General features: G+C 37.3%; 1 protein-coding gene across 1 annotated transcript; it reads left to right on the top strand.

The window, feature by feature from the left end:
* The first annotated feature begins 15576 nt into the window (after nt 1–15576).
* Nucleotides 15577–16781, top strand: LOC125219455 (small ubiquitin-related modifier 2-like). The gene is made up of 3 exons (XM_048121431.2): nt 15577–15734; nt 16306–16455; nt 16568–16781. Exons 1-3 carry the CDS (start codon nt 15657–15659, stop codon nt 16631–16633), a joined length of 294 nt encoding a protein of 97 aa, XP_047977388.1. The 5' UTR covers nt 15577–15656; the 3' UTR covers nt 16634–16781.
* Nucleotides 16782–17024: the final 243 nt, after the last annotated feature.

Here is a 17024-nt window from a genome sequence, read left to right as displayed (position 1 = left end):
TGAAAACCATTAAATTAACTATTTTTCTTAACAAAAAATTAACTATACTTATAAAATGCGAGTTGTTACAATTTTTTGTTGTTCATATCATGTCTATGAGATCATCCCAAAGACTATACTATTATTTATCAAACATTATCATAAAGCCTTTATTTTATTCACAATCTTAAATTTAGCTTATCTTATTTAGGAAATTAAAAAAACTGTTGTCGATCTTGAGTAGTCCTGATTTATATATGTGATACTTGCTTTTCTAAATAGTAGGCTTGGGAAGCTTTAACATAGATTAATAAGTTTTCATATGTCCGAAAATATTAGTTTTTAGTTTTAATTCCAACACAAGAATTAAAAAGGATTTATGTAAATTCAATTTGATTGAGTTATACTTATATAGAGTATTAAGTTTGAATAATTTTAAGTATTTCTAAAATATCATTGGATATTGTTCAATATTAGCAGTTGGGCTTTAAGTGAACGAATAACTTGGGCCTTAAAATCCTAAACTGCACAATTATCCAGTCCATTTTCTTCAGATATCTCTCGTCAGTCCTCATACACTTTAATTTTATTGATTAATATATCATCATGTTTCTATAAATGTCGAATTAAATTAAAGGCATACCTCCTTTCCAAATATGGTGTCCGAATATGTAGCCAGATTTAAGAATTTTAAGAAAGGCAATTAGTAAAAAGTTAAAAGGACTCGAAATCCAATTATTTAACCCCCAAGTGCAACTACTAATTAATTTCCCACATTTTAATTAACTGGTTCGTCCCAACAATGATGGTTTGATTAAATGAATTACTACTATAGAAAACAAAACAAAATATACCTTTCAAATCATATACTTCAAAACAAAACATACATTCCAAAAATTATTGATAGTACTAATTTTATAGTATGTATTTTAGTTTATAATAATAATATTATTATTATTATTATTATTATTGTTATTATTATTATTATTATATTATAATTGATAAATGAATTCAAAGTTTATATGATAAGAATCATTCAAAAATTAAAGAAGTGAATTATATGATATGTCATGTTGATTATATTCACTTGAGGTGTTAAAAACTAAAGTTTTGTTCGTAAACTTCGGTATATTGGAATCTATTTCTACTACTAAAAAACTCCAAATTAAATCAGTTAAATTAAACTATCAATGTGTTTAATTAACTAAAGAATATTGGATTTCTTAAACATAAAAAATAATTAATAAAAATGTAGTGATCTATAATTTATATACGTGTATATTATCTTTTTTAGTCAAATTGCATAAAACTATGAACTGGTAATATGACTAATTTGGTTTTAACTGATGATCGATCTTAAACAAAACGCTGCGGAAGATAAACTAAGATTGAGCAATCTGTGCAAAGAAATTCTCTAGGCCCAATTATCAAATCCAATCCTAAGCGCAATTCATTTATTCTATTGTAGAGCTAATTACATTGCACATATATTATAAGAGATGATCTGCTGCCCTCGTTAAATGAGCACAAGGACGGACGCAGAAAAAAATATTAATATGGACTGTAATTTTTAATTTTTCTTCCAAGTTATGTTTTTTGTGTTTTAGGCTATTTGTAAGGGCTTTTATATAATAATTTCCATTGAATTTGGATAAATTTCAAAAGTTTATAAAAGAAAAATGTTTTAATTTTTTTTTATTAAGGACTTTAGCCCCACCCCACTTCCACGTGTGTCCGCCCATGAATGAGCATCAGTGTGAATGTGTGATCAACATGATCACATCACCAATGCACGTATGTATATTTTCTTTTTCTTCTTAATTTCTTCTACGTTTTTTCTTATCAAATTCTCTCTCCTCTCTCCCTATATGACTAAGGGGGAGGATCCTTGCTGTGGTTGGGAACACAACAGGGTATGCTGTGCATCAAAATGGCTGCATACAATGACTCCGATTCCATTTTCTCTTGTTTCAATAATACTTATTCCATTTTCCTTGAGTAAATCCCACCGATTCCACATCACCTTTCTTTCCTTTTTTTATTTCTATTAACATTTCCTCCTGAATTTATACTTGTGTATTTCTTTAATTGCAAATCAACGGAATATATAATTTTGTATTTTGTAAGTGGGAGGATATGGTTTAAATGGATTATTTAGTTTATTAAGTTGATGAATAATTCAAAATCATGATCGAAAAACAGGAAGAATCCCAAAAAAACCCAGACCTAATATTTTTCATAAAGTGAAGGTTAAACCCAAGGAAATTATAATTAGATTAGACTATTACAGTAATAATATTATAAGTGGTGTGATCAATTGCTAACTAATCTATTAGTTGCTAACTACAATTAATTTAAAACCAAAGGAATTAGAGTGAACTATAAAAATAGTCCATGAACTATGCGTTTATCTCGTTAATGAACCTTGGACTTTAAAAATATCTCCAGACAACCCCGGACTAAGCGTTTGTCTCAAAATTAGTTCTTTTGCACTGTTTCGTACTGAAAATACCCATTTAGGGGTTTGGGCAATTCGTCATTTCCAAAATTTGACCTTTTCAGCATGTCAGCACATTAATTGATTGTGCATGTTGTCTGATTTTTTATCTCTCTCTCTCTCTCTCACTCATCTATTAAATACTCCTCTCATTCTCTCTCTAACCTTCTCTCCTCCATCTCTCTTCCCTTCTTCTTCCTCCCATTCCTTCCTTCAGAAAAGTCGATGCAAAATCTCGACTCAATTCTTTGCCTTCATGTCTTCGTTGTCTGTTACAAAATCGGGTGATGGAGGAGGCAGGACTGGTTGTAGGTGGCTTCGATTTGAGTACGAAAATTGTTTGTGTCGGCAAAGAGCGATTCTCAAAATCGTTGTCGACCCAAGAAAGGACTCAAATGGAATGTTGTATTTCGCTTGTGAGCAAAAAGGAAAGGTTGGAGGCTGCAAGTATTTTCGGTGGTGTCATCCCAAGTGTGTGGATTTTGAAGGTTGAAATTACTTGGTTGGGCACGGTGGGAGTGAAGACGAAGTTGGAAAAGAAGACGAAATTGATTCTGAAGTATATCTAAATCGTTTTGAAGGTAGAAGTAAAGTGAAAGATTGTATTTTGGTGTTATTTGTTGGGTTTTCGTTGTTAGTTTCGTTTGTAGCCATTATGGTGAGTTTGATGAAGTTGGTTTTGACAAGTAGATTGCAATTTGTGGGGAAAAAATTTGGTGAAGAATTATAGTAGTGCATAAATTTGGCGAAGAATTGTAGTGTGCAAATCAATGTACTTTGATTTTGATTTATGTGTTCTAAGTACGGAGTATTAATTTTTTGAAGTTTCAAGTTTATTTCAGATATTGTGATTTGAATAATTTATTTCTAAATTTGACAATGAAATTAACCATGGCTGAATGGGTTTTCTTCGATGGGTATGAAATGGGTATGAAATGAATTTTATTGAAATAAGGAGTACTAGGAAAAGTTACTGAAATAATAACATATCTAGTATATGGCGAAATAAACATAAAATAATATCATATTGGATACCTATACCTGATAGTAATATCAGATGTAGTCCAAAAAATAATATCATATCGGGTTTAAAAGAAATATCAGATGTAGTCCCTGGCAGCGTACTGTAAATTTTAGACTTTTGAAAATGGTCGGTTTAATTTTATGTACTCTTGGTAATTTCATTAACCCATTGCTGTTTTCATTTTGAAATATACTACTAATACTTATGAAAATAGTAAAATTTTACTAAAAATTATAACCAAGTACTCCCTCCGTCCCAGAGAAGTTGGCATACTTTGAAAATGGCACGGGATTTTAGGAGGTTTTGTTTTGTGTGTTAAATGGAGAGAGAAAATATAATTTTTATATTCATGTGAGAGAGAACTTTTTCAAAAAAGGGAAATGTGACATCTTTTGTGGGACAAACTAAAAAGGAAAGTGTGCCAAATTCTCTGGGACGGAGGGAGTACCAACTTACAAATTTGAGAATTCATCCAAAAAAAAAGGCATTGTCTTGATATTAATGGAATCAAATCCACCGACTCACATCTTACAAGGGTGCCGGATGGAAAAGAAAGAAAAACGGACAATGGGTTTATTTGAAATAATCAAATAAAATTCATGCGAATCACAAGTTTCCTCTAAACTCACGAGTTGCAATCTATCTATCAAACCTACTTGCTCAAACCCATGATAATGGCTACAAATGAAACAAACAACTTCGTCCTCTCCTCCAACCCACCAAATGAAACCTTCGCGCCGAATCTGCCCAACCAAGTCAAAATCCACACAATTTGGATAACGCCACCGAAATAAACCTTGTCCTTTTTTCGCAACATTTCATTTGAAGTCGAGATTTTGCGTCGACTTTTGCAGAAGGAAGGGGAAGAAGAAGAAGGGAAGAGAGATGGAGAAGAGAAGGTGAGAGAGAGATTGAGAGGAGTATTTAATAGAGGAGACAGCCTGGACAATCAATTAATGTGCTGACATCTGAAAAAGTCAAAATTTTGAACTTCCGAAACTGTCCAAACCCCTAAAAGGGTAGTTTCGGTACGAAACAGTGAAAAAAGACCAATTTTGAGATAAACGCTTAGTCTATGGTTGTCTGAGGATATTTTTAAATTCCAGGGTTGTCTGGCGAGATAAACGCATAGTCCATGGACTATTTTTGTAGTCCACTCAAGGAATTAAGAGATTTAATGGTCTAAAATTTTCCATGTGTAATCATTTTTCGCATTTTAATTTGAAAAAATAAGATTAACTATCACATTTACGATTTTGAGTCTCAATGTCAATATAATGTATTAAATATATTAACACAATGCATTGAATATGTCAACACAATTTAATATTGACATTGTACACATATTATGTTATCTATGTTGTTATTAGACCAACTCCAACCATACACCAAAACCCATTTTTGGTGTAACAATCATCTCCAACCATACACCAAACTCAAACCCATTTTTGGTGTTTTCTTACGGATTTACCCCAAATATAGTGATACTGCAAAAATTTATGAGATATTGCAAATCCGTCCATTATTATTTAATTATGTGAATTAAAACACGAAAAAAATTACAATAACAAATGAAGATGCTCGATTTGAAAAGTATTTGACTTGATATGACGCAAAAAGATATAAAATGCTCCTATAAACCTGCATTAGTTGATCAGTTGTAGAACAAACACAAATTCCGAGTATTGAAGTTTTTCAATTTTATATCCATATTATGTTTTTTTTTTATTGTGATATTTTTAAATTATTAAATATGTTTTGATTCATGCTTTAATTTTTCACAGCATGTGCAGTGTATATTATAGGTTAGTGTATTTTTTTTTATTATAAAGTATATTTAATATAGTACTATATAATAAGAAAATTTATATTATTATTTAATTTAATTTAATTTTTTTATATAATATTATGAGATGAATGTGTAATTTAAATAAGTATGTAGGTGTAATTGAAAAGGTATTAAAAGTAGGTGGATATGAAGTTTTCTTTTGGGTTTGAGTTTGGTGTAAATGATTGGAGTAAAATTACTTTTGGAGTTAACATATACCCAAAAATGAGTTTGAGTTTGGTGTAAAATGGTTGGAGATGACCAATGTGTAACTGAAACAAGATATGGGTTGTGCGATGAAGTTGATCGACCCGATGCTCCTTGCGGCCACATTGATCGCAACCGTTGCTACGCCAAGTGAGGCCGCGATAATGTGCGGCGAGGTGCTTTCTAACCTGGGCCTATGCATCCCCATTTTGACGGGACAAAGCGCTTTAGGGTTAGGGGGTGTTGCGATGGCATAGAGGCACTCTTTGACTCTGCTAAGACGACGCCAGATGAACAGAGTGTCTGCAACTGCTTGAAATCATTATTTCCTGATTCGACTCCGATCGACTTCGACAAGTTAGTCATGTCATCTGCGGCCTCCCAGATCAATGTGGTATCGACATTCCCGACGATATCGCCATGTTGGACCCCTGCTCCAAGTAACTATATATACATTCTCGTCAACTTGTGTTTAATAAGTTGGGAATTTATTTAATGATATGTTGTATTTTGCAGGGTGGAGTGACTTATCTTGATTGAATCTTGATGGTATGGTTATGGTGCAACATATGACATGTAAATCGATATACTACAACTAAAGAGAGGCTTTATTAGTTGTGAGATTTTATGTGTTCTTTTAATTTTTTAATTTTTTTTTTATTTGGATATGATGTACTTACCAATATTGTGTGTCTTAATATGAATGTGGGCTACTTCTGTTTGTGTCTCTAATTTACCTATTTAATTCTCGATTCATTCGATTTCTAATTTTATTTTATTTTTCTTTTATAAGGATCAATATTGATTCTTCATTTACTACTTAATGACTAGAATCTCTGACATATTTGATACACAAGTACTCATTATCTTATCAGTAAAGTTGTGTCTCTTCATAGTTACCATCTTAAGACTTAAGTTGTGAATAATTTTCTTCTTTTCCATTCTAATATCATAGTTTTTTAAATTTATACTAATAATATTTAATTTTATTTGAATTTAAGTATAATTAAAAAATGGTCTCAGTTAAATATTCGAATATAAGTAATTGTTCTCATTATCAAATAGAGTAATTATGCATTCACTTTGCCACTTTGGACTTTAAAAAAAAAATGTTTTAGACCTTAAGTTTTATGATGTCATATAATTTATATATTTAATTTTTGTATATATTTATATATTATATTATAATATTAAATTTTTATAAAATATAAAGATTAATTATCACGTTAGCCTGTACGACTGTACGTGTGTCCCAATTTGCCTGAAATTTGAACGTTAGAGGATTAAAAATTCGATTAAAATTTTCTATCGTATTAGCATGATTCAGTCTAGGGGTGGCGAAACGGGTAGCGGGTAATGGGTAATTCCCATCACCCGTCGGGTATTGGGTACCCGCTACCCGAGGATAGCGGGAATCGGGGCGGGGTCGGGTATTATAATTTAAGGTTTTGCGGGTATATCCGATACACCCGTTGGTACCCGATTATTTTAGTGTTAGGTGTTCAAATGTTAATGTAGTTAATTAAATTTATTCTTCCATTCACCGCCACCTGCATCTGTTCAGGTTAGTTTATAGTCTTTCCCATTCTAATTCCTTCATGAGAATTTTCTAGTCTTTCTCATTCTACTTCATGAGAATAATTCCATTGCCGTTCCTAGTTAATCGTACTACAGTGGGTACACACATAAATATGTATACGTACTACCCACATATACTACTACCACACACACATATATAATATATATAGGTGTAACACAAACACAAACCCATACAAATATACAGAACAGTTCACATGCATTTTAAAATATACAATCACAGCCACAAATAGATTTGAAGCAACACTCTGGTTACTACGAGCAGCCACGTACGCTTCCTGTGCAGCTGATTGGTTATCGTCCTAGCTTACCCTCTTCGATGCAATTAGAACTTCTAGCTCCTCTTTCTTCGTAGCTGGGGCGTGAATCATTTGTAGCGTGTAGTGCGAATCTCCAAATTGGAACCATCTCCACTGACGACTCCATCCCCAATCACATTCCAGTGGGCTTCATGCAGCAAAGACCCAAGAAATACAATGGTCATGTTTCTGTTCGAAATGTCGTATAGGTCAAGCCATGTGCCTACAAGTAGTGATTTCTCTGAGCTGAACCCGGGGAGACTTCTCACACCCTTCGTGAGGCTCACCAAACACCTAGCAACCCCCTCTGCCTCACCAAGCTCAGAGATAGCACAATGAGAAGCACTCATACATGAGAACAAAAGATTGACGATGCTCATATATATGCCCATGAATCTCTTCCTTCGAATTGGCCTAAAATTCTCAAAGGTGGAAAAGCTCTCACCAGATTTAACAATACTAGACACCTTCCTCTTTAGCTTGATCGAATGACGCCTGATGTGGCCCGGAAGAGCTCCGAAAGAGGTGAATTTCTTGGTGGCTCCGCAAGACCAAGTTTTCTCAAGAACAACATCTATGGGATCAAAAGTCATCCCAACTTTTGCCAGATTTTCCCACAGATTGAATTTATTACTTCTGTGTTCACCACCATTGAATTCTCCCAATTTGATCCATCCTTTGCGAATGATAACTCTACTGGAATGGATGATGTCGCCCTCCTTCAGCGGATGATCATACACATCTTCATCGACGCACATCATCTGTATCTCATCTGCTGTTGTGGAAGATACAATTTGGGCTAAATGAAACTTCAGAAGACCTCCTAACAGCTGCCCACTAAAACAATAGGTGCTGCACATGAAAATATGCTCTTCAACTTGACCCAAATTGACCCCTCGTTTGGTAGAGAATCTGATCAGCAAAAATTGAACTCTTCGGGTATGTAGTGTCTCACCCTGCCAATTACTATTGTCTCCTAATGCCCCAACAAGAGCGCTCCACTCAATGTAAAAATTCCCACCAAAATAAGTGACCAAGAAAACAATGCGAGGAGAATACATTTTTTGTGGTCGAGCAGCTGACTCCAAGTGGCCTTGCCTAATAATTGCAGCCCCAACTATATCTAGAACAAGTCGTCTGACCATCACTCTAACATGTTGAACACCCAAAGCAAAGAACAACATGCAACAAGGATCAATCCTATCGTACCAGGAGGCAGGGAGGATCTGTTCGTCAACTATCGAAGGCTCCACCTTTGGAAAGAATGCTATATATCCACATATTTGGTCCCAATCAATAAACTTCTGATCAGAAAATTTGACAACAAAAGGACCTGCTTGAACGAAGTCATGAACTCGCCAAATATCACTGATGTGAAATGGTGGGTAAACAAAAACGGTTGAACCCATCTGAATAGTTGCATGTCCCCACTCAGCATCTCGATCATAGGTTATCCCCAATATCATGGAATCCATCAAATGCAAGAAACTCTGACCCACCTCAAGTATCAGCTGAAGCGATGGTGGATTCGGTGCACTATGCTTTCTCAATTCCACAATATTCAACATACCCTTCTTTACTTCGAGCGTAGTACTGGTGTCCAGAATGGAAGCGCCTTCATATATCAGTGCACCAAAAACCTCATTGGAGTAATTAGCATTAGAAGATAACTCTCGACCGACATGCGACGTGCCCAAAGCATTGCGATCATCAGAATTTAATGCCACAGACAGTGAGGGATCATCTCCCGAGGATTTATGGGCAGTCAAAAGAATTTGAGGTAGCGACTCAGTAGATGAAACTGATTCGGTTGTTCGGGAACCTGGCGGTTGCCAACTCATGCTAAAACTTCTGTCCAAACGTGGCACAACGTTGCACGGAGGGATCGAACGACCATCGCAGGCGAGTGACTGTTCAAATCTAAACAATTCTCCATCACCTAAACTCCGCAAAGTATGTTTCTCTAGGCATGGCTTCATATTATTACGAAAGGATGGCCTAGGACTAGCTGCATATAGAGGATCTTTTTGCGCAGATACAAAAGAAAGAGAAGCAGCATTACCTTCAACCTCATGGCTAGAAATCTCGCTCTGCTTGCGAACCTGTTGTGATGCACACGAAAGAGCTACTCCCTCATCAGGAGCATCAACAACGATAGGAATTGTATCGACCACTGATTTCAGCATAAGTTTTTGTGAATCCCCTTCAAATAATTCCGGAGCAAAGTGATGATATGAACCAGTTGGTTGTTCAACTTCTAAAGCAGCAAGGGCAGTATCTCCAGCTTGATATGCATCTGCTCTATTTGATACCCAACTCGCCTGAACAACAGTCGGAATTTGATGCACACGATCTACTACGATTGATAGCTCCTCCACATTTAATTCCCGAGCAGAGTACTTGTGATGTTCTCTGGCTTCAACATCAGCTAAGTCACCCTATATCTCACCTAGAATGTGCCTCCCCATGGTAGTATCCCCACCTATGTGATATTCGTCAGAAATCGTATCACACGAGACATCTTCATTGCTGCAAAAAACTGGAGCTGCATCCGGAATTGAAGAATTCAACGTGACTTTGTTTGGTGCATAAACAATAATCTCAGATTGATGGACATCGTCTACCATATGTGAATGCCCATCAAGGAACTCGGGGGTAAAATGATGATAGACTGCCACCAAGAAATCCTCCCAACCCTTGCCGGGATTATGACCAGTCCAGTCAGCCATCCAGTCAGACGCTGGGGGATCAAACAAGTATTGAGTAAGGTACAGCCGATCGGATAGAGGTGTATACTGGTGGTTGTAATAAATCTGCATATTACAAATCCACTCTACGGCATTCTCTCCGTCAAAACGAGGAGGATCAACTCGTAAGCGCGGCAAGGTTGCAGGTGTTATGCCGGGCAGTGCCTGCGTAAGCGATGGTGGTAGTGACCAGCTGCACGAAGGCATCACAACTGGATCCGGAGGCTCTTTCACTCGTGCGCCGGCGACGGCGGCTATGAGTTTGGCGAGGGTTTCCTCAATTCGTTTGTGAACTGAATCTTGTTGTAGTGCGAATGAGTCGTGCCTGAATTCAGTCGCCATCGAACGTGTGGGAAAAGAGTAGCTCAAGAAAGCACCAATTGATAGGATTTGAATCCTATCGGAATGATTAGAGCACACGAGATTGTGAAGAAGACGATAAAGAAACCTAGTTGCGTCAACTAGGGTTTCGAAACTTGGGTTTCAAGAAAAGATTTTTAATTTCTTGGTTCTTGAATGCCTTTTTTGACTCTCTAATGGACCCTTTATATAGAGTCCGGACCCTGCTTGATTCGACTCTACGAATCGGGAAAGAATCAAGAAGAAAACCCGAAAAGATATAATAAAATCTACCTAAAGATATTGTTCAATAAAAATAATAAAGCAAGGACATAATTAAGGAAAATAACTATTCTAACTAATATAACGAGTAGCCACTGTTGCTGGTGGCCGATCTTCGGCGTCAGACTCGTTCAGTTGATCATTTGGTTCGAGGTCCCTATCACACAGCCTGCACAAACCCACTAACCTCAGACAAAGCTCAATTTTTTCCCTAGGCAGTGGTTTGGTCAGCATGTCTGCTGGGTTCACTGCTGTATCAACCTTGAACAGCTTCACCCTCCCGTTCTCTACTTCTTCCCTCACGAAATGCAACCGCACATCAATGTGCTTGCTGCGCTCATGGAAGACTTGGTGCTTTGCTAAGCTCAAAGCACCATTGTTATCACAACCTATGGCAACTGCATGCTGCTCCACCCCAAAGTCAGTAGCAATCCCTTTCAACCATACACTTTCTTTCACAGCTGCTGTTAATGCAATGTACTCTGCTTCGGTTGTGGATAGAGCCACCACATTCTGCAAGCTCGACTTCCAACTCACAGCTGCACCGAACATGGTGAAGATGTACTCCGATTGTGATTTTCTGGTATCAACACTTCCTGCGAAATCACTATCACAGAAACCTATCAGAGCATCCTTCTCAGTGTAAGTACTGCTCTTGAACAAAAATCCCAATATTTCCAGCTCCTTTGAGATATCTAAGGATCCACCTTAAAGCTTGCCAATGCTCCTTTCCATGATTGCTCATGTACCTGCTTGTGCAACTAATTGCTTGTGCCACATCTGGCCTAGTCCCAATCATGGCATACATCACACTCCTCACAATATTAGCATATGGGATAGTCTCCATTTCCAACCTTTCTTCTTTATTCTTTGGTGTTTGCTCCACAGATAGCTTGAAATGCTGAGCCATGGGAGTAGTTGTTATCTTGGAATTATCCATTCTGAATCTCTTCAAAACTCTTGAGATATAGTCACTCTGATCCAGCCAGATTTCTCTCTTTTCTCTTTTCCTCACAATATTCATGCCAAGAATTCGTTTGGCTCCGCCTAGATCTTTCATATCAAATGCCAAGCTTAAATCATCTTTAACTTTTTGAACTTCAAGCTTTGAGGCACCTGCTACTAGTATATCATCAACATATAAAAGCAAATAGGCAACAATGGCTCTCCCTTTCTTCTTGATATACACACATTCATCATAGCTAGACCTCATAAAGTCATTGCTAAGCACATAGTCATCAAACTTCTTATGCCACTGCCTACTAGCCTACTTCAACCCATATATGCTCTTTTTAAGTACACAAACTTTGTTCTCCATTCCCAGCTTAATAAAACCTTCTGGCTGACACATGTATATAGTTTCCTCCAAGTTCCCATGCAAAAACGCGGTTTTCACATCTATCTGCTCAAGCTCCCAGTCCATCCTAGCCACAATCGCCAACAAGATCCTAATTGATGTGTGTTTTACAACTGGTGAAAACATTTCATTATAGTCAATACCATGCTCTTGTGTGAACCCCTGAGCTACCAACCTTGCTTTGAATCTAACTTGTTGGTTATGTGCAGATTCAAACTTCCTTTTAAACAGCCACTTGCAGCTCACTAGCTTCCTGCCCTCCACCTTATCTACCAGAATCCAGGTGCCATTCTTGATAAGAGAATCAATCTCATCAATCATGGCTTTCAGCCATTTGTCTCTTTCTCTACAATTCATTGCTTCCTTGTATGAACTAGGCTCTGAAAACTCAATCTCTTCTGCCACACACAAGGCAAAATACAACAATTCAGAATCTGCATACTTGGCTGGAGGTCTTATGTTTTTCCTTCTTTCTCTATCTCTGGTCAACTGGTAGTTCCTCAAATCAGGTTGCACAACCTCATTCTCAGCACTATCTTCATCAGACTGCAATTCCACAACTTCATCACCAGTCTGCTCTTGAGTCTCCACCTCAAAATAAGAGGTCTGCTGAGAATTCTGACTCTGCTTATCAAGCTTCTTGAAGGGCATATCAGCCTCTACAAAGGTCACATCTCTGCTCTATACACCAGAGCAGAGATGTGACCCAGCATTACACATCTTAGAGCTCTTGCATCCAACTTGGTCTACTTCACATATGCAAAGGCTTTGCATCCAAATGTCTTGAGATGAGAATAGTCTCCATAACTTCCATATCATCTCAGATCTGGAGTGTCCCCATCAATGGTGGAAGATGGGCATTTATTGATCAATTTCACTGCAGTAGCCACAATCTCTGCCCAAAACCTTTTCTCCATTCCTGAGGTAAACAACATACACCTGACCCTTTCCATAATAGTTCTATTAGCCCTCTCCGCAACCCCATTTTGTTGGGGGTTTAGTGGAACAGTTCGGTGTCTTTTTATACCCTTGCTTTGACAAAACAACTCAAACTCTTTCGACAAGAACTCTAAGCCATTGTCAGTTCTAAGGCACTTCACCACACAACCCTTCTCTTTCTCCACCACAGCACACCAATCTTTAAACTTAGAGAAAGCTTCAGATTTTTCTTTGAGTATATAGACCCAAAACTTCCTAGAGTAGTCGTCTATTATGCTCTTATAGTACTTCCCTCCTCCAACAGACAACACAAGGGGAAGGTCCCCATAAATCACTATGAATATAGTCAAGTGGGGCCTTGGAAGTATGCTTACCTCTCTGATATGGGAGTTTCTTAGCCTTTCCCAAAATGTATTCCTCACAAGGTTTGCCATGCATCTCAGTTGTGCCTTGGATGACTTCCCTTTTCAAGAGCTCTTTAATGCTCCCATCGGCTGGGTGCCCCAATCTCATATGCCAAACTTCCATTGAATCTGAGTTAACTGCATTGGATTGATTTTCAGTCTTAATAGCTAATCCACATAGGTAATATAGACTGCCATTCCTCTTTCCCTTTAGCATCAGAATTCCTTTTCTCAAGACTTCCATGCTTCCATCAACAGAATGGAAAGAACACCCTTTTCTCTCCAATAGTCCTAGTGAAATCAGGTTTTTTTTCACCTCGGGGATATACCTCACTTCACTTAAGATGGCAGTTGATCCATTATCCAATCTAAACTGGATCTTTCCAATTCCTTGAATTTGACAGACTTGATTATTGCCTAACACCACATAGCCATCAGCCTCAGAAATATTCTCAAACAAATCAAGCCTCAGACACATATGAAGGCTGCATCCGGAGTCTAGAATCCAAGCCTCCTCACACAATTTCTCCATGATGTTCAGAGCGTGTGGAGACTCCTGCTCCTACACACAATCAGAACTCAGCTTAGGTGGACCAGCTTCTTGCGCCTGCTTTCTTTTCCACGCAAAGCAGTCCTTCTTCAAGTGACCTGGCTTCTTGCACCAATGGCAAGAACACGTCTCCTTTTGATCATTGCTACTAGCTCTGGGGACTTCTTTATCTTTCTTGAATGGCTTCTTGCCCTTGAATTTCATTATATTCAAACTCTCCGGCGTTGCATCACTGGCCTTATCTCCATTTCGATGGAGCTCCTTGGCTCTCAGAGCGGATTGCACCTGCGACAAAGTGATAGTCCCCTCCCTTCCAAATAAGATCGCATCCCTCATCTGGTCATACATCTTCGGCAGAGCATTCAAGAGCAATATGGCCTTGTCTTCTTCATCGAGCTTAACATCGATATTCTCGAGGTCATCGACAGCTCTTGTTAAAATCCCTCAATTGCTCCATGATGTTCTTCTCCTCCGTAAACATATATGAATACAATCGCTGCTTCACAAAAAGACGATTAGCAAGCGATTTAGTCATATACAGATCTTCGCACTTCTCAAGAATACCCAACGCCGTGGTCTCCTTAGACACTTCCCGCAGAACTTTATCCCCAAGACTCAAAACCACCACGCTATGCGCTTTAGCGAGAACCTCCGCTCGCTTACTCTTGGCTTTGTCGTCGAGAACCACCGTCGGATCATCCTTATTCAATGCATCTGCCAATCCCTGTTGAATTAGCATCGCCTTAATCTTCATCCTCCATAGACCGAAGTCATTCTTACCGGTAAACTTCTTCGCTTCAAATCTGGAAGCCATTACAATCGATTAAGAACAGAACATCACCTCCACCGTTCCCACAGTCGGCGCCACTTGTTGGATTTGATCGGAGATAATGTTGGTTGAAGATCGCAAAGATTGAGCAAGAATTGAGATGTGTATTCGAAATTGGGAGAGAAAAGAATTACAACTCAAATTGGGGAAAAACACGTTTTTAGCTAGACTCTCTCTACTCACTTGCTAATTCTGTTTTAAGCTAAGCAGCTAAGTAACTAAAAACAAATCCTATAGCTAGGATATAATCTAACTAAACAATCAATCTAATGGTCCATAGGCTTTCCCAGCTGATTTCCTCAACACTTAACATTTCCCTTTGTTTCTTTCTGCATTAGTCATTGCATCTAAGCAATTAACCTTTACAGAGTTTATATAAAAAATAATTATAATAAAGAGGCTTTGGCTTTTTTTAAGAATCACGGTTTACACTGATTGGATTATAACCAAATTGGAAGAAGATTTTGATTTTATTTAAGTTTTTTTTATATTGTTAGTAGCTAGCACAAAATATTGTATACTTCAAAATTAATTAAAAATAAGATTACGAATTAGTCTATATTTAATTTAAGCAAAGATATTTATTTATACAATAATTGATAATTAACTATATTTAGTCCCTCTAATTTACCCTCCAAATTGGATTACAATTTCTAGTATATCTGGTAAATTCGCAATGCGAAACGGGTCGGGTGAAATCACAAGTTAAAAAGGGAAGTGGAAGAAGAAATGCAATTCATTTCGCATAGAGAGTGAAACGACGGCGTCTGAGACTGACAATGTCTACTCCCGGTGAGGAAGATAAGAAGCCCGGTGGTGATCAAGCCGGACACATCAATCTCAAAGTCAAAGGCCAGGTTCATCTCCTCTATCTCCTTCAAATTATACCTCTATACTTTTATTTGGTTCATGTTATTATGTTTTTGAATTCGTTTGATTGCTCTAGGGTTTTGAAATTCACTAAATTTTACTTTTTTTCTTACGAATCTCTTCTTTCTGGCTGCTTCTTTACCGATTTACAACTACGATCGGGGGTGATGGGACGAAATTGCGTTGATTAAGGCGTAGATATTCCCTTTTTTTTGGTTATTATATGAAAAATTTTGTACTTGTCAGGGAAAAAGGGGGAATTCTAAAAGCATATATAAAATACAAAAGGTTAACTTGAGAATTTAAGAGTTTGTTGTGATTCTCGCACCTAGAAGTTTGTTTCTCTCTCGAGTTGTTTTACATCATAAGATTTGATTGTGTTAGTGAGGCAATTTTATCTCTATAGATTGTGTGAGATAATTTTTTTGAGTTTTAAATCTTTTGAGTTGGATTATGGTACACATGTGGCAAATATATGGCCATTTTGTGTTTTTGTTGGACTCATTCTTTTTTATGAAGCATGCTACCGATATAACTTCGTTAATTCGGCTTGTGTAGGATGGAAATGAGGTATTTTTCAGAATTAAACGAAGCACGCAGCTGAAGAAGCTTATGCATGCTTATTGTGACCGGCAATCAGTGGATTTTAACTCCATTGCCTTTCTGTTTGATGGGCGTCGCCTCCGGGTCGAGCAGACTCCTGATGAGGTCTTATTTTCTTGATTCAGATCTCCTTTTCTGTCCAAACTAACACATGTGTATTGCTTAAGTTTTCTTGTTTCCTTTGTAGTCTTGACGTTTAGTTCTTGTGCCTTTGCAGCTGGAGATGGAGGATGGTGATGAGATAGATGCTATGTTACACCAGACTGGAGGTGCATTTGCTTAGATGAGTATGGTGCTTGGATATGTATTATGAATTAACTCTAGTTACCAAATTACTTGAGGCTTTATCAGGATGTATCTGTGTTCACATTTCCTGTTATATAACTTGCTAGATTGAGTATGCTTTATGCTATATGTTTTCCCCCGTTTAATCTCTCTATAGCTTTCGATGATAAGAACTTAGCTCAATTTATATCATCATCTGTTTTAGGAGAAATATTGGGTTACTATCTGGTTGATGGAAGTCTGGCCAAAGGTAAGCATTCCTTTGGTAGTTAAGATGTGCCTTATTCAAAGATTATAGATATGACATTCATTGGAAGTCATATTATGCTTTCAATAATATGAACAGTTGGGGATACAATGGACATGTATTAAGCAGTTAACATCAAATG

Source organism: Salvia hispanica, chromosome 1, assembly GCF_029641045.1.
Source record: "Salvia hispanica isolate PSC_SH4W2 chromosome 1, Shi_PSC_v1, whole genome shotgun sequence".
NCBI lineage: Eukaryota > Viridiplantae > Streptophyta > Magnoliopsida > Lamiales > Lamiaceae > Salvia > Salvia hispanica.
Note: the sequence above shows the minus strand (reverse complement) of the source record. Positions and strands in the feature narration are given on the sequence as shown.

What these genes read in the sequence shown, in the direction of transcription:
- LOC125219455 (XM_048121431.2), top strand. Translation starts at nt 15,657, where the DNA reads ATGTCTACTCCCGGTGAGGAAGATAAGAAGCCCGGTGGTGATCAAGCC. An exon ending in ATCTCAAAGTCAAAGGCCAG is followed by an intron (nt 15,735 to 16,305) that starts GTTCATCTCCTC and finishes CGGCTTGTGTAG; the next exon opens with GATGGAAATGAGGTATTTTT. An exon ending in TCGAGCAGACTCCTGATGAG is followed by an intron (nt 16,456 to 16,567) that starts GTCTTATTTTCT and finishes GTGCCTTTGCAG; the next exon opens with CTGGAGATGGAGGATGGTGA.